The 25,403-nt window shown below is 36.6% G+C and overlaps 1 protein-coding gene across 1 annotated transcript in view; it reads left to right on the top strand.

Moving 5' to 3' along the window:
* The window catches only part of ITFG1 (integrin alpha FG-GAP repeat containing 1), a 342,370-nt gene that overhangs the window by 264,417 nt on the left and 52,550 nt on the right, over positions 1-25,403 (top strand). Inside the window, exon 14 of the mRNA XM_007096707.3 lies at positions 14,055-14,133. Within this exon, the coding sequence (XP_007096769.1) occupies positions 14,055-14,133 (79 nt within the window). The remainder of the gene's footprint in view (positions 1-14,054; positions 14,134-25,403) is intronic.

Genomic DNA, 25,403 nt, shown 5'->3' with positions numbered 1-25,403 from the left:
TCTAATGACAGAAGGAGGCTTCGTCTCCTAAGTCAGAAGTTGGCAAACTGTAAAAGACCAGAGAGTAAATAGTTTCAGCTTTGTGTGGGTCACATGGTCTCCATCTCAACTACTCAACTCTAAAGTAAAAGCAGCCATAGACAATATGTAAACAATGAGCAAAAATCTGTGTTCCAATAAAAATTTATAAAAACAGGATGCAGGCCAGGTTTGCCACAGGGGCCATTGTTTGGCAATGCTTACCCAGGGTTATACACTCAATGACTGACTGCTTTACCACTTACTCAGCCTGATTCAAAACATCATTGTACAAATGTCATGTTAAGTGAGGTGTGTCCAGGAAAGTGTGAGTAAATTCTTGGGCTTTGCAGTGAATCCAAGAGAAAAAATGCTCCTGTATGATCTGAGACCCCAAAATACACAGAATATGAAATCACAATATACTAGATATCATTGCTGAAAACAGGAGGTTTGGTCACCCACACGTATGACACAGTCCCTCCCTTCCCCCAACTCTTCAGAACATGGAACACCACTCTTTTATACAATTCAAGCCAGAAATGCCTGGTGGTGTACCTTATGTTTGGGCTGGCACCTGTGAGTATAACTGTCAATCCATTAAGGCTTATTTGTGCTTCCTATCTAAGTTTCCAGAGCCTTCACTCTCAAACAGCACTTCTCAAAAACCATGGTTTGTGACCTAAACTGTATGTACCACACCCTGATGTGAAATTTTCAGGCCACATTAAAACATGGTTGTGCACAATTTCCAGAAATTTCTGTGGAGAGTTGATCTGCCTGTGTGTAGATATGGCATCATGCCTTCAATCTTACTATTACGGGCTCTCTAAAACCCTCACATTCCAGTATAAAAAAGAAGATTCAGAATCACTGGGAACTGGGTCATAATCGTGAGGCACTTATAAACATCATTCCACACAAAAAAAGTTGCCAAACCAGAAGCAAGGACAAGATGTAAGACATAAAGGACCAATGATTTTTTTATGACTGAGGAGGTCATTCATGTATTCAGTCAGTATTTATTTATTCACTTCCTGCTATGTTCTAGGTGCTACATGAGACAAAAATCACTGCCCTCATGGAGATCACAGTCTAGTACACTAGTACAGCATACTAGTAGAATGAGATATTTGAGCTGGGAGTGGCCTTTATATTGCACAGCTCCAGGGTTTCACCATTCATGTCACAGTCTGTGTCAGTGGCACCCCCTAGAGTGGTAAAATGGACAACCTGTAGAGTCTTCCATGGTGACCATGACTTGATTCTTGAAAGACTAGGATTTTAGTAGGTACAGAAGCAGAAGGAGGGCAGTCCAGGTAGAGGAAAATAGTATATGCGAAGGCATCATTTATTTAGTGCCTAAGGTTGATGTGGCTGTAGGCCCTGGGGCTATTAAGAGTAAATTCTTGTGACCTGAATTATAAAACCACATCATTCCTTCAGTCATTGAAAAAAAATAGTTGTTAAGCACTTACCATGATCCAGGCTCCACTATAAAACATTGGGATACAGCAGTGAACAAATCCAAAATTGTACCCAACCTCATGGAATTCACAATCCAAGACCATATGAAGAATTACAAGAATGATGAGCACTTCAGTAGTAAAGTACCCAGCGTTAGGAGTGCTTATAACTGGGCGAACATACCCAATTCAGGTAGTTAAAAATTGGAGGGATGGGAGAGGAATGGATGGGGTAAAAGCATAAAAGAGGGGAATGGGCTTGGATTGTTTAGGAAATCAAATGTCCACAGCAAAAACAATTCAAGAGTGTCTTCAAAGAAAGTGGGCAGCTCGAAAAAAAAAGACATTTAATACACTTCTTGCTAATCCTGGATGTTAGGTCTCCATAGGAATGTGTAGGGGGGAACGTTGACCTCAGTGTGAATTCTGTAGGGGGGAGGAATTTCAAAGAGGAAACAGTTCATTTTATAGAAACTAGTATGCATTTGTTTCATTAAGCAAGAACTCTTAACACTTAGACAACCAAGATTACTGTACCACTTACTACAGGTTACATCCTCAAAAGTGTGTCTGTAAACTTCAGATGAAACTCAGGACCTCCAAAGCAGCACCAGGTCCATTCCTAGACCCTGACTCAGCCTTCTTCCCCCACTTACAAACCAGGGGAAAAAAAAACAAAACAAAAAACCTGTGTCTTTTTCTGTTCAATTCAGGAACTTAGATGTCTTACTGTAAAAAGGAAGAAACTCTCGTGAAATGTTGAAGAACTCCATAATTACTCACTTAATATAGGAAGTGATAAAAAAGAGATTGTTTACTTTATGTATTGTTACAAGTCTTCCCATTTATAGTAAGTACCTTTTCCTTATCCCATGTATGTGGAAAACATTTCTAAACGTTAAAACACCTCATTGGCACATATAAACCTTATGGTAGAGTGATCATCCATATCAGACAAACTACTTAGAATTTTATAATTTCTGCCTTATTGTTCTTTCTGTTGAATAGAACAGGGGCAAGAAAACACCATCCAGTGGACAGATCCAGCTTCCTGACTGTTTTTGTGAATTAAGTATTATTGGTACACGGCCGCACTCATTTATTTACATATTATCTATGGCTACTTTAATGCTATATCAAAGTAACTGGCAATGCAAGACTTCATGGTCCACAAAGCCTAAAATATTTACTGTCTATCTGGCTCTATAGATAAAATGTTTGCAGACATCTGGGCAGAATAACAACAATAGAAAGTAAAAGTTACTCTCATCTTTCTCTGATTAACTAAACTTTTTAAGCTAGCACCCTAAATATCCATTCAGTCAAATATTTGCTGTTTCAGAGATGTTCCCTCCAAATCATTTTAAACTATCTCTTGTGAAACTATACAAGCTATAAGATTCTCTCATTTGAAATACTCTGATTTAGTGCTCAAGATAGGAGTGCTCCCATCTACATGATTGTTCTTTCTCTCAATTTAAATCACTTGCAAATTAAAATTTGCTTGCAAATTTAATAAAGGTTATTTAATGCTGAAATATCCACATTTTCTTATTTATACTACTTGCTTCCTTGCTTGTCAAGGGAATTCTACTCCCACACATATTCCAACAAGACCCTACACTTCACTTATATACCTATCTGATAGCCTTAAGTTTGCCCTTAAGAGGAAAAGGTCACACTATTTTGTAGTTACAGATGAAAATTGAGTATGCTCAAGTCATAATAGTATAGGCCATGTGAAAGCACTTACACAATAAATGCTTTCAGATCATGCCTTTTAAGAGCTAAATAATTTAAAGTAAATAAACATTTCATATTATATCACACAATTCAGAAAGCTTAATGATTCCCAACTTGAATCTCTCTGCCTTTCAAATCTGCGAAATTTCAATTCTATGAACTCTCATTTTACTGCTTTGCAAAATTTGTGTTGGTTAAGAAAGGTGCATTGCTACTATAAAAAAAAAAAAAAAAAAAATCCGCACCACTACAAGCAATTGAAAAGAATGAGAAGTGTCTCAGTGTTTTCTGTGTACCCAACTGAATCAATGGTTTTATTCTCTTGTATTGAATCAAATCCAATCATTAAACAAAAACTTAGGGTATGCTAAATACTCTCATAAGCTGATAATATTTATAAAGTATACAAAATGTAGTCCTAGTAGAGAAGTGGGGTCCCCAAACAACCAGCATCAGCATCTCTGGAAAGTGTAAGAAATGCACATTCCCAAGGGCTCACCCAGACATGTGGAATAAGAACATCTGGGGATGCACTCAATCCATCTGTATTTTAACAGTCACTCCAGGTGTTCAGTGCTTTCTAAAGTTTGAAAGTCCAGTGCACAGCCCTGGACATTGGGAAAGGGATTTACTATAGGCCATCTTTGTCTTACACAGCAATTATGTATACTTGGAAGTGGAATTTTATTCCAAAGATAAATTCTTGCAAAGAAATTATTCATGTAGTTTTAAAATCCTACAATAAAAAAAAACAAGAAGGTGAACTTGATAAATGTTTCTGGTTATAATCAAAATAATTTTGCTCACTTAATAGTTCAACATAATTGAAAAGGAGATTTCATTACCAAAATTAAAAAACAATAATGTGTACATATTGAATACTTACTGTGTGCCAGGCACTGTTCTAATTATTTTACACATATTTGCTCAGTCTTCACTATAATCCTATGAGAGAGGTACTGTGATTATCCTTAATTTAAGATGAGGGAACTGAAACAGGGAGGAGTTAAGTAACCTGCCGAAGATCACACAGAAAATAAATTAAAGAGGAGAAATTTGAATCCATATTGTCTGACTCTAAAAACTACATTGTTATTCTCAGGATTTGAAAAGCTAATACCTAAAATACTCTCAATATATGAAATATATGGAATAACTCACAGGCCTAAAATTATTGTATTAATCAGCTCTAACTACCATTACAAAATACAATAGAAATTTATGTTCTCACAGTTATGGAACCTGGAAGTCTAAGATCAGGGTACCAGTATGGTCACGTTTTGATGGAGGCTCTCTTCCTGGCTTGCCAAGGGTCACCTTCTTGCTTTGTGTTCATATGGCCTTTCTAGGTTTGAGCACATGGAGAGAGAGAGAGCAAGCTCTGTGGTGTCTCGAGGGTTCCACTCTCATAACCTCTCTAACCCTAATTACCTTCCAGATATCAGCACATTAGGAGTTGTGGCTTCAACATATAAATTTGGGGTGGAGACAAACATTCAGTCCATAACAGAACAAAAATCCATTTCAGAGGAGGTGTGAAGAAGAAATTAATGTGAAACTCACAGATGTGTTATCATCATTCCTGATTGACATTCCCATAGTTTGGGCTCCTGGCATATTACCTTTTCAGGTTTTACCTAAAGGAATTTAAGATGTGTGCATAAATACTTACATGAACTAGAGGAATTATTTCAGAAATTCTTAATAAAGATATGTAAAAGATACTAAAGATATAGCAATACTCCTAGCACTTCTACTGTATTAGAAGAGACACAGGGTAAAAATTATTCCAAGTATCTTGGCACTCAGTGTAAGCATGATCATTTTTTAGTATATTCTGTACTGAGTATTCATACAAATGCCAAGTGGCACTATCTTGGGGAAGAAAAAAAAACAACTCTGAAACATGTGTAATGCTATGACATATAGAGTAAGAGACCAAAAAGATTTATAGGCAGAGGTATCAGTCATCATTTCAAATGGGGAAGGCAAAGCAGGATTTATTACTCATTATGTACACAGTGGTTTTAAAACTTCTTGGTCTAAGGACCCCAAAGAGTTTTCTTTGAGTTATGTCTATCACTACTACTCTATTTGAAATTAAAAACAAATAATTGCTGGGGCGCCTGGGTGGCTCAGTCGGTTGGGCGGCCGACTTCGGCTCAGGTCATGATCTCGCAGTCTGTGAGTTCGAGCCCCGCGTCGGGCTCTGTGCTGACAGCTCAGAGCCTGGAGCCTGTTTCAGATTCTGTGTCTCCCTCTCTCTGACCCTCCCCCGTTCATGCTCTGTCTCTCTCTGTCTCAAAAATAAATAAACGTTAAAAAAAAAATTTTTTTTAAAAACAAAAACAAATAATTGCTAATATTTCTATTAATTCATTTAAAAATAACAATAAACCCATTGTATGTTAACATAACCTATATTTTATGAAAAAATTAACTATACCTTCCAAATTAAAAAATTAGTGGAGTGGCATTGCTTTACATTTTTTTTTAAATCTCTTTAATGTCTGGCATAATAGAAGACAGAAGATTCTTCTATCTCTTTTTGCATTCAGTTTTTTGTTGTTTTCGTTGAAATACTTGAAAAAAATTTTACTTCTCACACATATATAGTAGAAAATGGGGAAGTTTGATTTCCTGTTCAGATTAATACTATACTGAGGCTGAACAAGTGGCAGTTATTGACAGGTTGCTTGTAGTGAGGAATTTTAAACCATATCAATGAATTTTTCTTGCTCTGTTACGTTACCCACTGGTTATTTACAAGTCGGTTGAATAATTTTCCATACATTTGTGAATTTACATTTATTGAGGCTTGTTTTATGGTCTACTACTTGGTTCCCCCTGGAGAATGTTCTATGTGTGCTTGATAAGAATATGCATTCTGCTGGAGGTGAGTGCAGTGTTCTTTCCACATCTGCTACATCTAAATGATTTATAGTATTAAGTCATCTATTTCCTTGTTGATCTTCTGCCTCATTGTACTATACATTAATAAAACTGGTTTTTTGATAATTATAATAGTATCCAGCCATTATTGTTGAATTATTTATTTCTCCCATCAATTCTTTATGTATTTTGGAACTCTGTTGTTAGGTACATTTATAATTATGTCTCCTTTTGGGGTGCCTGGCTGGCTCAGTCGGTTGAGTATCCATCTTCGGCTCAGGTCATGATCTCATGGTCTGTGAGTTCGAGCCCCATGTCAGGCTCTGTGCTGACAGCTCAGAGCCTGGAGCCTGCTTCAGATTCTGTGTCTCCCTCTCTCTCTGCCCCTCCTGCTCATGCTCTGTTTCTCTGTCAAAAATAAATGAACATTTAAAAAATGTATAATTATATCTCCTTTTATCATTATAAAATGTCCTTTTTGTCTCTAGTAACAAATTTCCTCTTAAAGTGTATTTTGTCTTAAAGTGTTGTATGGCCACTCCAGCTCTAATTGGGTTACCATTTAGATGGGATTTTAAATCCCTTGTTTCTTATACTCTATTTTTTTAACTTATTTTCTTAGTAGTTTCTCTCAGAATTAGTTTCCATCTTAGAAACAATCTATTTAATTCATATTAATGCCAACTTAATTTCAATAGCATAAAAAAAACTTTGCTCCAGTATACCTCAGTTTACTCCCCCCTCTTTTGTTCTTTTGTTGTCATACAAATTACATCTTCATGCATTATGTGCCAACAACATGGTTTTTTAATTAATTACTTGCTAAGTGAAATAAGTCAGAGAAAGAGACATCATATGTTTTCACTCATATGTGGAATTTAAGAAACTTAACAGAAGACCATGGGGGGAAAGGAAGGGGAAAAAATAGTTTCAAAAGAGAGGGAGGCAACCATAAGAGACTCTTAAATACGGAGAACAAATTGAGGGTTAATGGGGACAGGGGAGAGGGGAAAATGGGTGATGGGCGTTGAGGATGGCACTTGTTGGGATGAGCACTGGGTGTTATATGTAAGTGATGAATCATGGGAATCTACTTCCAAAGCCAAGGGCACACTGTATCATACTGTGTGTTAGCTAACTTAACAATAAATTATATTTTTAAAAAAATAAAAATAAAGTAAAAAATAAAGACGTGTTTTTTATACTATATTTCCCCACATTCAAGCTAACTCAAATAAACCTTATTTGCCCCCTCTCCCAAAAAAAACCACAATGAACCACAATGACATACCTCCTCACACCTGTTAGAATGGCTAAAATTAACAACTCAGGCAACAACAGATGTTGGCAAGGATGCAGACAAAGAGGATCTCCTTTGCACTGCTGGTGGGAATGCAAACTGGTGCAGTCATTCTGGAAGACATGGATGTTCCTGAAAAAATTAAAAATAGAACTACCCTATGACCCAGCAGTTGCACTACTAGGTATACAGGAGTGCTGATTCGAAGGGATTCATGCACGTCAATGTTTATAGCAGCAGTATCAACAATGGCCAAAGTATGGAAAGAGCCCAAATGTCCATCGACAGATGAATGGATAAAGAAGGTGTGTGTGTGTATACCCACACACACACACACACACACACACACACACACACACACACATAATGGAATATTACGTGACGATAAAAAAAATGAAATCTTGCTATTTGCAACAATGTGGAGGGAACTAGAGTGTATTACGCTAAGCGAAATAAGTCAGAGAAAGACAAATACATGATTTCACTCATCTGTGGAATTTAAGAAACAAAACAGATGAACATAGTGAAGGAAAGCAAAAGTAATAAAAATTAAAAAAAAACAGAAGGAGACAAACCATAAGAGACTCATAAATACAGAGAACAAACTGAGGGTTGATGGTGGGGTGTTGGGTAGGAGGATGGGCTAACATGGGCGATGAGCATTACAAAGGGCACTTGTTGGGTTGAGCACTGGGTGTTATATGTAAGTAATGAATCACTAAAGTCTATTCCTGAAATAATTATTACACTATATGTTAAGAAACTTGGATTTAAATTTTTTTTAAATAAACTTTTAACGTTTATTTTTATTTTTGAGACAGAGAGAGACTGAGCATGAATGGGGGAGGGTCAGAGAGAGGGAGACACAGAATCTGAAACAGGCTCCAGGCTCTGAGCTGTCAGCACAGAGCCCGACGCGGGGCTCGAACTCACAGACTGCGAGATCATGACCTGAGCCGAAGTCGGACGCTTAGCCGACTGAGCCACCCAGGCACCCCTAAATTTTAAAAAATAATAAAAAAATAAAAATAAAATCTCTGCCTAGTAAGTCAAACATCTAGGCTGCCTTGGGGGCAATTTCTACTGACTGCTTTTCTTCCCTCTATGTATGAACCAAACTCTCCTATTTGTGTCATAATTTTCTGTTAAAAACCAGACATTTTATATAATGGAGATCTCTCCCCTGGGTTTGTTGTTTTTGGTGTTTGTTGTTGTTGCTCCTGTTTTTTCAGTGATTTTCCTGGGCTAATACTTTAAAGTCTCTATTGTGTGTAGCCACTGAAGTCCCTACTCAGCCTAAGAGTCAGATATAATTGGATAGACATTTCCTTAAATGAGATATTAGATGAGAGATTAGGGCCTTTGTGGTCTTTTGTCTGGAAACAGTGTTACATGTGTGTGGACTGCTAGTCTCCAGAAATATGTCAGAGCTTTTCAAAGCCCGTCTTTGAACATCTTGTTCACATTTTGCTTTTTAAGATTTGGTCAACCTCTCATTAGCCCAAACTGATATCAAATAAGCAATTGCTAATGATCGTTTTTAATAAATGTTCCAGTGTGATAGGGCTATCCACCCAGAGCAAGTTCTCAGTCTTTCCAAATAAAGATAGTTAGAATAGAGCTTTGGTGAAAACTGCCAGACACAGCAAATAGTGACATTTCTCTGTGGATGAGGCTTTGGGAGCTCCCAACCTGTTCTGCCCCTCTATTAGCTGCTATGCTTTCATTTTCACGCTAATGTAGTTGCAGAGCTGCTGATTTCAAAGCCTACTTCAGAGCTAGGGAAAGGGTTATAGGAATAGGACAAATTAAAATGCAGCAAAGTGCACTATTCTTAACAATATTCAGTTCTTTTCTTGAAGTTCTTTTCTTTTCAGATGCTTGCAAAACTTTGATTTCCAGAGTCCTGAAAGGATTTGACAATTTTTTTTTTACCAGTGTTCTCATTGCTTTTATGAAGGAGATTTTTGAGGTCCTTACTATACCATTCTAGAAGTGATTCTCCTCTATTATTTTAAAATCCATTGGTCTGTCTTGTACTTTGAATCTTCTTTTATCCATGAATGATTTAATAACATCATGCATTGGTCATTTGGAAAATACTGGTTTACCAAGTTATGCAGATCTTCCCAATATTAACATATTTCATTATATAATATTTTAAAATCACACTTGTTAGGGGTGCCTGGGAGGCTAAGTCAGTTAAGTGTCCAACTCTTGATCTCAGCTCAAGTCTTGATCTCAGGGTCATGAGTTTAAGCCCAGCATTGAGCTTCACACTGGACCTGAAGCCTACTAAAAAATTTAATTAAATAAATAAATAAAATAAAATCATACTTGTTATATCACCACTGATCGCATAGGAAAAGTTGTTAAGTTTTTAATATTTCAGGCTCACAGTGGTGGATACAAGTCTTCTAAAATTCCAATTTTCAGGGCACCTAGGTGGCTCGCTCAGTCCATTGAGTGTCCATCTCTTGATTTCAGCTCAGGTCATGATCCCGGGTTGTGGAATTGAGCCTCGCATCAGGCTCCATGCTAAGCATGGAAACTGCTTAAGATATTTCTCTCTCTCTCCCTCTCTCTCTCTCTCTCTTCCCCCCCTTCCCCCCCACCCCTGCCCCCTCCCTTACTTACGCTCGCTCTCTAAAATTTAAAAAATAAATAAAATTCCAATTTTCATTGAGAAGCTCAAATTTTATCATTAGCCACGAATACTGCCAGTCATTTTCCTACAAATGACAGACTTGCCTTGTCATTTTCAAGAAAATGTTGGCTAAATTGAAATACCTAATGAACAACCATAGTTTAGTGCCACTGCTGATTATTCACCCTTTTTACAGTGGGACCTTAGGACATCCCAGGGACCCAGGGACCTTCCACCATAGTCAGAACTATTGTATGGAGGAATTGAATCTGGATTTCAATATCAAAGTGACCGACCCATGGTGAGAAGTGAAATTCAGCTTTAAGACTCATAATAGTGATTTGCTGACCTTATTTTTTAAATGAATATAGAACAAGAGAGAAAAACATGCCTAAGTAAATCTGTAAAATAAGGTACTGTGGATAATAGTATGAAATTTTTCAAGTGTGAAGTACAAAAAATAGTCTAGAATACATTTGGGGAAGTTCACTGAAAACACTGCTTATATTCAAGATACCAGTATTCCAGCACATAGATGAGACCATGGGTAATGAAGTAAATTTGAGGTTGTAACACAGTGATAAATGTAGCCTCATAAATATTATTTCAAGCTTCAGTGGGATGAGACAAGAGTAAATTATGAAAGGGCATACCCTATTCCAAAGAAATAAACCTAGGAGAGATGAAATAATTCATATTAAGAAGTGTATACCACATTAGCAATGTTTGTTGCTAAGCATGTGAAGCAACATTCAGCTAGTAGGAGTGTAAACCTGTATTACCACTTTAGAAGAGAGAGAGAGAGAGAGAGAAAGAAAGAAAGGGAAAGAAAGAAAGAAAGAAATGGCACTACTTGTGATGAGCACCTGGTGTTGTATGGAAGCGTTGAATCACTATATTGTACACCTGAAACTAATATTACACTGTACATTAACTAACTGGAATTTAAATTAAAACTTAAAATAACAACAACAGTAATAATAATAATAATATTGCTACCTACCAACATAGGGGAAAAAACAGAAGGAAATATTGAATATCTATTCAAAGAGTGTTTAGAGCCCCAAATCCTCTCCTTGCCTCAGCTTTGTAGATGGCTTCCATGTCTATTCTCACCCCAGCAGAAGTTTGGGGTTTTATTCTCTGAGGAGGTTGTTCAACTGCAGCATGCCAGGCACATAGCGTAACCCAAACCTTACCCCTAACCTAACACTTAGCCCCTAACCCCTAAACCTAACTCTATGGAAAGGTCTCTGAACTGCAGGATGCCAGGCACATACCTTTACCCTGGCCCTAATCCTAACCCTAACCCTGGCCCTAACTCTAACCCTATATTTGAGAGGATAAAAAGTAGATGTGTTATCTATGTAATGGAATATTAGTCATAAAAAATAATGAAATCTTGCTATTTGCAATGACATGGATGGAACTAGAGGTTATTATGGTAAGCAAAATAAGTCAGAGAAAGACGAATACCATATGATTTCACTGATGTGGAATTTAAGAAACAAAGGAGAAAGGGTAGGGCGGGGGAGGGGGGGTGGGAGAAATGAGAAAGGCATACTAAGAATCAGACTTTTAATGATAGAGAACAAACTGGTTACCAGATGGGAAGTGGGTAGGGCAATGGGTGAAATAGGAGATGGGGATTAAGGAGTGCACTTGTGATGAACAACAGGTGTTGTATGGAAGTGTTGGATAACTATATTGTACACCTGAAACTAATATCACACTGTATGTTAACTGGAATTTAAATAAAAACTTTTTTTAAAAAACTGGCACTACCTAGTACACTTGAAGATGCACTCATATCCTCTGACTTTACAATTCTGCTCTGGGTACATAACCCCTGATAAATGTTATTAGCACTTGTGCATCAGGTGACATACATAAGAATGCCATGTTTATCATGGCAAAAAAAAGGAAACAAGTGCCAATCAACAATAGAATGAAAAATATACCCTAATCATAGAATGGCATATTCCAAAGCAGTGAAAATGAACTATATAGCTACATGCTTAATCATGAATACGTCTCAAAATAATGTATTTTAAAAAGCAAGTTTTAAAAAAACAGAAAGATACATACAGTATTGTTCTATTTACATAAAAATTTAAAACAAGCATAACCAAATATATTTTAACACATTTGCATAAATGATAAAACTATAAAGTAAAAAGGAATAATTGCATGAAGATAATTCCATAGTGTAACTTCTATAAAACTACCTGTAGTTGCTTTAAAATTGTGCATATCTAAAGAACAACGCTTTCTCTTGCCCGTTTGCAAAAGAGTCTTAGTCTTTCTTTCATTGAAGTAATATATGTTGTACAAAGTGTACAAATATTTTTTTTTTCCTCCAGAAAAGGACTTCACTGGGGCTCCTGGGTGGCTCAGTCAGTTGAGCACCCAACTTCAGCTCAGGTCATGATCTCATGGCTTGTGGGTTCAAGCCCCACCTCGGGCTCTGTGCTGACGGCTCAGAGCCCAGAGCCTGCTTCAGATTCTGTGTCTCCCTCTCTCTTTGCCCCTCCCCTGCTCACGCTCTCACTCTTTCTCTCTCAAAAATAAATACATATTAAAAAAATATTTTAAGAAAAAAAAGGACTTCATTGATAAGTTTGTTGTTAGTAGTTGTATTACTCATGAATCTTTTACTCAGTTATATCTTATGAATAATTCCATTCTTAGAGCAACCTGTTTTCTCATGACCATTGAAAGTCCATAGACTTCTAACACTCTTAAAATATCAATCAGGTAATTGTCATATCAATTAAATCCATTATTTCTGGCCTGTCATCCTGGAGGAAAATCTTTTCTAGCACATCATTAGACCATCTACATATCTTAGTTAACTTTTCTCTACTTTAGTGGGAAGAACAGTAGAATTTTGAATTCTGTGAAGTGTTCAAAGAATTTCTTAATCATTTTGTCATCTCCTCTTAGGATACCCATTAAAGACATTGGTTTCTTTGTACTCTATTTAATTAGTGTTGATATATAAAGAGAATAAATCATTGTATCAATGTTCCAGAAGTAAGGAACAATAAATACACAAATTGGAGCCAAACATCGTGACTGTAACTAGGCTCTGCCAGTTGTGTTTTCCTAAACTGGAAAATAATGTATTCTCTTAAGTCTAGCATAAGAGAAGAAATGTGGTGGAACTATTCATTAATATTTTCCAATCTATTATAATTATTATGGATGGATTTTATTCATTTTGATATTTATTTTGGGAAAATGTAAACTATGTCCAATCCATCCCAGAACAGAAAAGGAATTCCATACTCAACAGAAATGTCATAATAAGACTCTCGTAACTCTATTCTAGGTGGAACCAAAAGTAGTAAATTTTGCTTAAAATATTCACATTAATATAATAAAGAATAATATTAGATGTTAGAAATATACAATAAAATAACTATAAATGCAACTATGAAATCATTTAAAGTGTTGAGAATTTTCTACTAACAGAGGTTTTCTTTTTTTTATTTAAAAAAAAATTTTTTTAACGTTTATTTATTTTTGAGACAGAGAGAGACAAAGCATGAATGGGGGAGGGTCAGGTAGAGGGAGACACAGAATCTGAAACAGGCTCCAGTCTCTGAGCTGTCAGCACAGAGCCCGACGCGGGGCTCGAACTCATTGACCCTGAGATCATGACCTGAGCCAAAGTCGGCCGCTTAACCGACTGAGCCACCCAGGCGCCCCACAGAGGTTTTCTTTTGAATACTTAACAGGTTGTCTACTTAAGGAAATGTTCTCTAACTGCTATATATGTATGTATGTGTGTGTATATATACACACACATACATACATATATACATACATATATATGTATATATATATAATATACATAATATATAACATATATTCTATATAATAATTATTGTAAAACTGTTTTAATTTATTTGTAAGAGATTTGTCTGAAACTTCAAATGACTTACTTTTGTAGGCTTAACTATTTATTCCTTTTTTATTGCAGCCCTTTGGAGTAAATCAGCCTGGACCTTATATCATGTATACAACTGTAGATGCAAATGGATATCTGAAAAATGGTTCAGGTAAGACTTGATACAATATCCATAATACACAAAAACACCTTCAATCAATATATTGGCAAGGTAAGCTGGATGACAAAAATTATCATCATGTTTTCACACCAGAAACTGTGCCCATCAGATTACAAAAAGATCCTTATGATAAATATACTAACGTTCATTCCTCATATATCCCGATTATGAGCCATATTGGAGCCAAATCATTATCCTCACTTTTCAGTTGAAGTAACAGAGAAATTGGGAGACATTACCTGAGTTATTTTGACCAAGATGTGAAGTGGTAACTTAGTTAACAAAGCTATTCTTAGAAGTAAAAATTAGGAATCCAGTCTACAACCTAGACTAATTCTAGTTTTCTCATATGTGAAATAGAAGCTACAATGTTATATATAGGTTTTTTAATATGTGATTATAAATAAAAACTTCTAGTTGTATATTTGAATAAATAATAAAGGGAAATGCAATCAAAACAAAAAAGAAATAAGACTAAGCAAAGGATGTCCGTTTTTGACAGATGGCTAGCTGACTGAGAGGAGGTCCAAATCATAGTAAATACAACTGTTCTAATTTCAATTCCCTAAATAAGAAAAGGAACCCTAACATATTAATGGGCTTCTTTGAGATTCCTAGAGTCCTAACCATGAATAAGTATAAAAAGAGTTGCTGTTACTCGTCCATTTTTATGCACCAAAAAAAGGAAGAATCCGTATATGACCATTCTCTTTTTACATAATGGCTTAACAATAAATGAAATATAAAAGAATGAGTTTCCTTTTTAGCTAATTATACACACTTAAGACTCTCAATTATAATACTGCTTCAGCATAGAAACATTCCATAAAACAAAAGCTGTTTAGTAAAATTCACGGAGAAATTGACAAACATGACTAAAAACAAATACTTTAATAAGTACATCATTGTTAGTCAAGATTATTTGAATAAGGATATAGACAATTTGAACAAATTACTTATCTATGTTTTAGTTCAGATACATATCAAACTGTACAAAAAAGTTCCTGGGACCAGTTGGTTTTATCTTTTATCAGTTAATTCTGTTTGAGTTTTAACATGTAGATAATTTAATTGCTAGGTAAGCTGTTCCAGAGCACATGAAAAAAAGATGTACTTATTTCATTTAATGAAGTAAGTATAAATAACTTAGGCAATCAGTCTTTCACTAACCCTCCTTCAAAAACTGGAAATAAACTCTCTTCCCACCAAACGTCAGTAGAACTTGATGGTGTACCTCTCTTATAACACCTACCACACTCTACCTTGTGTCAATAGTTCTATATCTGTCTTATCTCCCATTAGACTATAGACTCATTAAAGACTGGTTCTATACCTAATTTTGTCTTTATGTGCTTTGCCCTTTCTAGGACACCCAAGTATTGGTTGAAATGCTAACATAAAACCAGTTCAAGGATTTATATTTCTTTAAAATAAGATTTGAGACAGAAAACTTGAACAGAAAGCTTAACCAAAATAGATTATAGTGACAGTTCATAACTGGTTGCAAAAACAATTTCTTCATCTAACATAAAGTAGTATAAACTATTGAAAAAACTGAATTAAAATTAATAGATCTGTGTTTATTATTATAAAGCCTCTACTTTATGCTGGCCACTATTGCAAACTCACTCTATGGTATCTCATTGAATTTCACAGCACCCTTGCATGGCAGCCCTCAGTCTACACCTGAGGATGCTGAGGCTCCGGGAGCTCAAGTAATTTAGCTGTTTCAGTCAGCTCTTAACTAGTAGAGCTGGACTTAAACTCAGCACTAACTACAAAACCTACACATTCTTTTATTTTTCTTTCTTATAATGTATTTATAAAGTCAAGTGAATTACCATTCAGTGTAGTATTGGTTTCAGGAGTAGAACCCAGTGATTCATCACTTACATATAACACCCAGTGCTCATCCCAACAAGTGCCCTCCTTAATGCCCATCAATCCTTCCACCCACCTCCTCTCCAGGAACCCTCAGTTTGTTCTCTGTATTTTACAGTCTCTTATGGTTTGGCTCCCTCTCTGTTGTTAACATATTTTTCCTTCCCTTCCCCTATGTTCATCTGTTGTGTTTCTCAGATTCCACATATGAGTGAAATTGTACATTTGTCTTTCCCTGCCTGACTTACTTCTCTTAGCATAATACACTCCAGTTCTATCCATGTGGTTGCAAATGGAAAGATTGCATTCTTTTTGCTTGCTGAGTAGTATTCCATTATACACACACACACACACACACATACCATATCTTCTCTATCCATTCATCAGTCGATGGGACATTTGGTCTTTTTTCATAATTAGGCTATTGTTGGTACTGCTGCCATAAACATTGGGATGCATGTATCCCTTCAAATCAGCATTTTTGTATGCTTTGGATAAATACCTAGTAGTACAGTTGCTGGATCATAGGGTAGTACTATTTTTAATTTTTTGAGGAACCTCCATAGTGTTTTCCAGAATGGCTGCACCAGTTTGCATTCCCCCCAGTAGTGCAGAAGGGTTCCCCTTTCTCTCAATCCTTACCAACATCTGTTGTTTCCTGAGTTGTTAATTTTAGCCATTCTGACAGGTGTGAGGTGGTTTCTCAGTGTGGTTTTGATTTGTATTTCCCTGTTGATGAGTGATATTGAACTGGAAGTCCTAGCCTCGGCAATCAGACAACAAAAAGAAATAAAAGGCATCCAAATTGGGAAAAAAGAAGTCAAACTATCACTCCTTGCAGATGACATGATACTCTACATGGAAAACCTGAAAGACTCCACCAAAAAACTGCTAGAACTGATACATGAATTCAGCAAAGTCACAGGCTATAAAATCAATGTACAGAAATCGGTTGCATTTCTATACATCAATAATGAAGCAGCAGAAACAGAAAGTAAGGAATCGATCCCATTTACAATTGCACCAAAAAACATAAATGACCTAGGAATAAACCTATCCAAAGAGGTAAAAGATGTGTATGCTGAAAACTATAGAAAGCTTATGAAAGAAACTGAAGAACACACGAAGAAATGGAAAAACATTCCATGCTCATGGATTGAAAGAACAAATATTGTTAAAATGTCAATACTACCCAAAGCAATCTACATATTCAATACAATCTCTATCAAAATAACACCAGCATTCTTCACAGACTAGAACAAACAATCCTAAAATCTGTTTGAAACCAGAAAAGACCCTGAATAGACAAAGCAATCCTGAAAAAGAAAACCAAAGCTGGAAGCATCACAATTCTGGACTTTAAGCTGTATTACAAAGCTGTAATCATAAAGACAGTATGGTACTGGCACAAAAACAGACACATAGATCAATGGAACAGAATAGAGAACCCAGTAATGGACATATATAGATGGCCAACTAATCTTCAACAAAGCAGGAAAGAGTATCCAGTAGAAAAAAGACAGTCTCTTCAGCAAATTGTGTTGGGAAAACTGGACAGTGACATGCAGAAGAATGAACTTGGACCGCTTTCTTACACCATGCACAAAAATAAACTCAAAATGGATGAAAGACCTAAATGTAAGACAGGAAACCACCAAAATCCTAGAGGAGAAAACAGGCAGCAACCTTTTTGACCTTGGCTGCAGCAGTTTCTTACCTGACATGTCTCCAGAGGCAAGGGAAATAAAAGCAAAAATGAACTATTGGGACTTCATCAAGATAAAAACTTCTGCACAGCAAAGGAAACAATCAACAAAGCTAAAAGGCAACTGACAGAATGAGAGAAGGTATTTAGAAATGACATATCAGATAAAGGGTTAGTATCCAAAATCTATAAGGAACTTCTCAAACTCAACACCTCAAAAACAAGTAATCCAATGAAGAAATGGCCAGCAGACATGAAATGACACTTTTCCAAAGAAGACATCCAGATGACTACCAGACATGAAAAGATGCTACAAAACCTGTACATTCTTAATACTACTACAATATTTTTAAGTGTCATCTTGTAAAAAGCTTAGGGTATCCTAAAAAGAGGAAATTATCCCTAATAATCTTTGTTTCATTTCTGTTTTAACCATGGTAACTGTGTAAAGTGAAAATGACTAAATTTAATAAACATAAACTGTTGTTTTATGATGTTTTGGTTTTGGTTTAGGCTTAAGACTTTGTACTTAATGATTTGTGTTTTGTAGTGATTTCAGAAACAGCATTTAAATAATGGGTACATCCTTTGACTTTCTAGGAGGTTGCTGATCCTACTTTATTTAGTAGTTAAGTGACAGGAGGAGTCAATTTACCAGTGATGCTTTTTTGTTTGTTTTGTGTTTTGATCAGGATAAATTGAATTTTATTGTGCTTTCCAAGTCTTGGTTTTATTTTAAAGAACATTCTGAAAGGCTCTTTATATAGGAGCTCCCAGCAGCATTAAAGTGAATGTAAAATAGTAAAGTTAATGCTAGTTCATATCAGTGAGCAAGTATTGCTTCAGCTTTGATCTTCCCACAATTTATATATATATATATATATATATATATATATATATATATATATATGATTTATTGTCAAGTTACCTAACATACAGTGTATACAGTATGTTCTTGATTTTAGGCGTAGATTCCTATGATTGATCACTTACATACAACACCCAGTGCTCATCCCAACAAGTGCCCTCCTCAATACCTATCACCCGTTTTCACCCTGCCCCTCTACCCCCCACCATCAACCCTCACGTTGTTCTCTGTATCTAAGAGTCCCTTATGGTTTGCCTCCCTCTCTGTTTGAAGCTATTTTTCCCCTTCCCCTCTCCTATGGTCTTCTGTTAAGTTTCTACAATTCCACATATGAGTGAAAACATATATCTGTCTTTTTCTGACTTATTTCACTTAGCATAATACCTCCCTTTCCATCCATGTTGTTGCAAATGTCAGGATTTCATTCTTTCTCATTGCCAAGAGTATTCCATTGTGTATATAAGCCACATCTTCTTTATCCATTCATCAGTTGATGGACATTTAGGCTCTTTCCATAATTTTGCTATTGTTGAGAGCACTGCTATAAACATTGGGGTACATGTACCCCTATGCATCAGCACTCCTGTATCCCTTGGATATTCTATTTTTAATTTTTTGAGGACCCTCTGTACTGCTTTCCAGACTGGCTGCACTAGTTTGCATTCCCACCAGTTCCCGTTTCTCCACATCCTTGCCAGCATCTGTTGTTGCCTGAGTTGTTAATTTTAGCCATGAGGTCGTATCTCAATGTGGTTTTGATTTGTATTTCCCTGATGATGAGTGATGTTGAGCATCTTTTCATGTGTCTGTTGGCCATCTGGATGTCTTCTTTAGAAAAGTGTCTATTCATGTCTTCTGCCCATTTCTACACTGGTTATTTGTTTTTCGGGTGTTGAGTTTGGGTAAGTTCTTTATAGATTTTGGACATGAGCCCTTTATCCAATATGTCATTTGCAAATATCTTCTCCCATTCCATTGGTTGCCTTTTCCTTTGCTGTGCAGAAGCTTTTTATCTTGATGAGGTTACAGTAGTTCATTTTTGCTTTTATTTCCCTTGCCTTCAGAGATGTGTCAAATTGACCAGTGATTCTAACAAACTGCTTGATGTTGTTTCTAAGGGACATTGTTACTATCTTTTATGGCCTTAGGACTTGAGGATACTCTTCAGTAATAATAATAGCCAACAGTGATTAGTACTTACTCTGACCAGGCATTGTACAAAGCATTGTACATGGATGTTCTGATTTGTAATACTGGGCATAAAATTTCCTTTCAGCTATATATAGTGCATAAAGCTTTTAAATGTAAATACATAAGAATTAAAAAAGCACTCTAGTGGGGCGCCTGGGTGGCTCAGTTGGTTAAGCATCCGACTTGGGCTCAGGTCATGATCTCCTGGTTCGTGAGTTCGAGCCCTGCATCAGGCTCTGTGCTGACAGCTCGGAGCCTGGAGTCTGCTTCAGATTCTGTGTCTCCCTCTCTCTCTGCCCTTCGCCTGCTCATGCTCTGTCTCTTTCTCAAAAATAAATAAACATTTTTTAAAAAATTTTAAAAAGCACTCTAGTATCATAATAGTACATATATTGGTACATAAGGAAGAGGAGAAAAATTCTCAGTAAAACAAGGAAATGTTATGATTCTGGTATTCTGCTTTTGCATTTCTTTTTTCCTTGATTTAATGAACATAGATTTCCATTTTCCTAATACATTCTGAAGAAGATAATAGATGTACCTTAAAATTTCTAATATTTCTAACATTCTTCATTTAAGACAAAGAAATTACACTTTCAACAGTTAAGACTATAGTAAATTCAGGTATTTTAACCAAAGAATTAAAATAATTAAATTAAAATGTATGACCAGATTGTTTTATTAAATGTGTTTTTACTATATTAATTTTGGTATCCTTGAACTTTTTCCATGTAAGCAAAAATACTTTTGAAAGTTTTTCAATAATTCATAGAACAGGCATTCTATGTAAAAAACCAAAAAGAATGGTTTAGTTACATTCGTAGGTTAGAAAACCCAATATTCATAGGCTAAACACTAGGAACCAAATAGTACACTCTGCCAAATATTACGTGACTATTGTTATTCCTTTATATTAAAGTAGGTAGTAAGAAGTACTTATTCTTTAATCTGTAAATATTTTAGAATTTATTTTAGTGATATATGAATAATTTAGTAGATGAGATGGAATGGGTGTTTGTTATTAAGAGTTAAATTATCTTGGGATGCCTGGGTGGCTCAGTCAGTTGAGCGTCCGACTTTGGCTCAGGTCATGATCTCACAGTTTGTGAGTTCAAGCCCTGCATCGGGCTCTGTGCTGACAGCTCAGGGCCTGGAGACTGCTTCAGATTCTGTGTCTCCCTCTCTCTACCCCTCCTCTGCTCGCACTCTGTCTGTCTCTCAAAAATAAACATTTAAAAAAAATTTTTTAAAGAGTTAAATTATCTTTCTCACCTAGGAAGATATCATTTAATACACTCAAGTAGTTTAAGAAAGGAGATACTAGTGTTCTAAAGACTTCTTAAAATGGAAAACAGAAAAAAATTATTCCATAACATTGGCCAACTCAGGCTTAGTTCTCAGATTCAAAAACTAAATGTTAAGAACAAAAATATACAGATTCAAACCTTGTAATCAATTTTTTAAATCTCTGCTATGTTTCACAAGCTAATTGATATTCTTTAAGGTTCTCCTAGCATTAATTCTTCTCATACTCTACCCTGTGAGTGGATAGTTATTTCAAAGGCTGCTATGCAGTTTGTAACTATTAAATGAAATATAATAGGAAAGCACTTAGAATCAGTTATTACCTCAGACAGAAATCTTAAATCTGTGGCAGTGCTCAACAACAAAAACAAACACAATTCAAAAATGGACAAAACTTGGGTAGATAACTCTCCATAAAAGATATACCAATGATTAATAATACTTGAAAAGATGTTCAATAAAACTGATCATTGGAGAAATACAAATCAAAACCATAATGAGATTCTACCTCACACTTATTAGGATGACTACTAACCAAACAAAAATGCAGAAAGTAACAAGCATTGGTAAGGATGCAGAGAAATAGAACCCTGTGCTATAGGCATATGCTATAGGCAGAAATTTATATTCCCCCAAAATTCCTGTGGAAATCCTAATATCCAGGGTATTAGAAGATGGGGCCTTTGGAAAGTGATTAATGCCCTTATAAAAGAAGCCCTGGAGAATTGCCTCCCCCTTCCCATCATGTGAGGACACAGCAAGAAGGCTCTGACTATGAACCAGGAAGCAGACTCTCACCAGAATACAATCATGCTAGTTTCTTGATCTCTGACCTCCCAGCCTCCAGAACAGTGCAAAATATATTACTGTTGTTTATAAGCTACCTAGCCTATGGCATTTTTTTCTATAGTGGTCTGAACAGACAGACATGACAATAATGTAAATGGTGCAGCCGCTATGTAAAACAGAATGACAGTTCTCACAAAATTAAACAGAATTTACTATATGATCCAGCAGTCTCACTCTGGGTATATACCCAAAAGAATTTTAAACAAGGTCTCCAAAATATATTTGTAAACCCATGTTCATAGCAGCTTGATTCACAATTGCCAAAAGGTGAAAGCAACCCAAGTGTAGATTAACAGATGAATGGATAGAGAACTTGTAGGGAAAATGGCAGAATAGGATGATCCTGGGCTCAACTTGTCCCAAGGATACAAGTAGATAATCCTCACATCAATGTAAATAATCCAGAAGATAACCCAAAGACTGGCAGAACAGACTCTCCACAGTTAAATGTACAGAAGAGGTCACATCCAAGAGGGTAGGAAGGACAGAGATGTGGTCTGGAGCTAAATGGACCTGCAGGACTGGCTTTAGGAAGGAGGGACCCAGCAGCTCAGAGAAGGGAAAGAAACATTCACTCACACCAAGCACCCCAGGCACAGAAGACTAATCCTCATAACGTGGCTTTGAAAAACAGAGGGACATAATTTCACAAACTCTTGCAGTCATTGGGGCTTCACATCTGGCAGTTTAAAAATCAGCAGATTCGGGGACCTATAACTTTCATCAAATTCTAACTATTTGTTGAGCATAACTATCTGTTGTGTTTAAAGTGGTTAATAATAGGAGAGTTTAAGAGACAGTGCATTTGAGCCACCTGGGTGGCTCAGTCGGTTAAACATCTGATTCCTGATTTTGGTTCAGGTTGTGCTGTCACAGTCATGAGATCAAGCCCCATGTCAAGCCCTGTCTGGCTCTGTGCTGAGTGTGGAGCCTGCTTGGGATGTTCTCTCTCTCTCTGCCTCTGCCTCTCCCTCACTTGCACTGTCTCTCTCTCTCTCTCTCAAAAAAAAATAAATAAATAACAACAAAAACAAAAAACACAGCACATTGAGCCCTAGAAGAGCCAGCAGGGCAGTGGGAAATTGAGTCCCCCACCCTTGAGGAGAGAGCACAAACAGCCCAAGGGGATACAGCATAGAAGCAAGTTTCAAAATGCATTGGGTATATGGGAGAAAGATTTGTTACTAATCTCAGAGTATAACCTGGAGGGTCAGGAATCATTGGGAGACTTCTCCAGGAACAGTGAAGCTGGTGTACACCATTTCCCTCAATTTCCCCTAGATACACAGATACCCACGCAAAACAGGAAAGCACCAACATACCCCACCTAGCTTGCTAACAGTGTGCCCCACCCCCGCGTTCTCCTGTGAACCCACCCCACCTTGTCCAGAATCCATCCAAAGTGGTGCCACAAGCCTGACAGTATGCAAGCAGCCTCGACAGGCCAGCACCACTCTATAAAGTGACTCCTGCCCCTGGTAGAAAGAAAGATAACCAAGCATACCAGTCCAGCTATGGCCCCAGCAGTGAGCTAAGGACAGAGAGCTGGTCTGGCTGCAGGCCCCACCCACCACCCAAAACTTCTCAGGGGACAACACAGGAAAAGTGCTGGGTAGTTTGCTGCTACTCCGTCTCTGGCAAACACCAGCTATGACTCAACTCAAGGCCAAGGCAACCCCAAACTGGCCGACTAACAACAGGACCAAAACCTGCCCACAACAGCCAAAAAAAAAAAAAAAAAAAAAAAAACCATTTCAGACAACTGGATTGAAAGCAAATGCAGCTTAGCCACAACAGTAGGTGCACACAGCACATACAGAAGACACCCCTGAAGTGCCAGGTTCTGGTGAACAGGAGACATTGCAATGCAAGACCCTACAGGATCTCTTCTTCCTAAGGCCACTACTTTCAAGGCAGGAGCTATAGCTGACTTTGCTAACACATAGAAACAGACTCAGATATTTAGACAAAATAAGGAGACAGGAGAACATATCCCAGATGAAAGAACAGGACAAAATCACAGCAAGAACACTGAACCAAACAGAGATAAGTTATATGCCTGATAGGTCATTTAAAGTAGTGGTCATGAAGGTATTCACTGAACTGGAGAAAAGCCTGGAGGTTCTTAGTGAGACCCTTAACAAAGAGGTTTAAAAAATATGAAAAAGAACCAATCAGACATGAAGAACTCAATAACTGAAATGAAAAATACACTAGAGGGAATGAAGCAGAAGAATGTGTCAGTGACCTAAAGGACATGGTAATGGAAAGCATGCTGAACAGAAGAGAGGAAAAAATAACAATAATAAGTGAAAAGAGACTTAGGGAACCTTAGAACATCATTAAGAAGAATAACATTCGCAAAAGGAGGAGAGAGAAAAGGGGGCAGAAAATGTATTTGAAGAAATAACATCTGAAAACTTCAGAAATCTAGGGAAGGAAACAGAAATGCACATCCATGAGGCACAGAGTGCCCTCAACCCATGGAGGTCCACACTAAGACATATGGTAGTTAAAATGGCAAAGAGTAGCAATAAAGATAATTTTTAAAGCAGAAAGGGGAAATAAAACAGTTATATACAAGGTAAACCCCATAAGGCTATCGGCTGATTTTACAGCAGAAACTTTATAGGCCAGAAGGGAGTGGAATGATATATTCAAACTGCTGAAAGAAAAGTCCAGCAAGGCTCTCATTCAGAATAGAAGGAGAGATACTTTCCCGAGACAAACATAAATTAAAGGAATTCATGACACTAAAACAGCTCTATAAGAAATGTTAAAGGGGATTCTTTGAGTGGAAAGGAAAGACCATAAGTAAGAGTAAGAAAAGAAGGAAGCATAAAGGCAGTAAAATTAAGAATATCTATAAAAATCAGTCAAAGGATTCAGAAAATAAAAGGATTTGAAATATGATACCATATACCTAAAATGTGAAGGGAAAAGAATAAAGAATGGATTCAAACTTAAGTGACCATCAACTTAATGTAGCCTGCTATATACCTAAAATGTTATATATGAAACTAATGGTAACCACACATCAAAAACCAGTAATAGATATGCAAAAAAAATAAAGAGAAAGGTTTCCAAATATATCACTAAAGAAAGCCAACAAACCATGAGAGAAGAGGGCAAGCGAAAAAAAGAACAGAGAAGAACTACCAGAACAACCATAAAACAAGTAACAAAATGACAAAAAGTACATACTTATCAATAATTACTTTGAATGTAAATGGACTAAGCACTCCAATCAAAAGACATAAGGTGACCGAATGGATAAAAAAGCAAGACCCACCTATATGATGCCTAGAAGAGACTCAGTACAAACACATGAAGGTTGAAAGGGAAGGAATGGAAAAGCATTTATCATGCAAATGAAAGTGAAAATAAAGCCAGGGTAGCAATACTTATATTGGACAAAATAGACTTCAAAACAAAGACAGTTAATAGACAAAGAAGGACAGT

The sequence above is a fragment of the Panthera tigris genome, chromosome E2 (assembly GCF_018350195.1).
Source record: "Panthera tigris isolate Pti1 chromosome E2, P.tigris_Pti1_mat1.1, whole genome shotgun sequence".
In the NCBI taxonomy this organism is placed as follows: domain Eukaryota; kingdom Metazoa; phylum Chordata; class Mammalia; order Carnivora; family Felidae; genus Panthera; species Panthera tigris.
The sequence above is the reverse complement of the archived record's forward strand: the minus strand, read 5'-3'. Positions and strand labels throughout refer to the sequence as shown.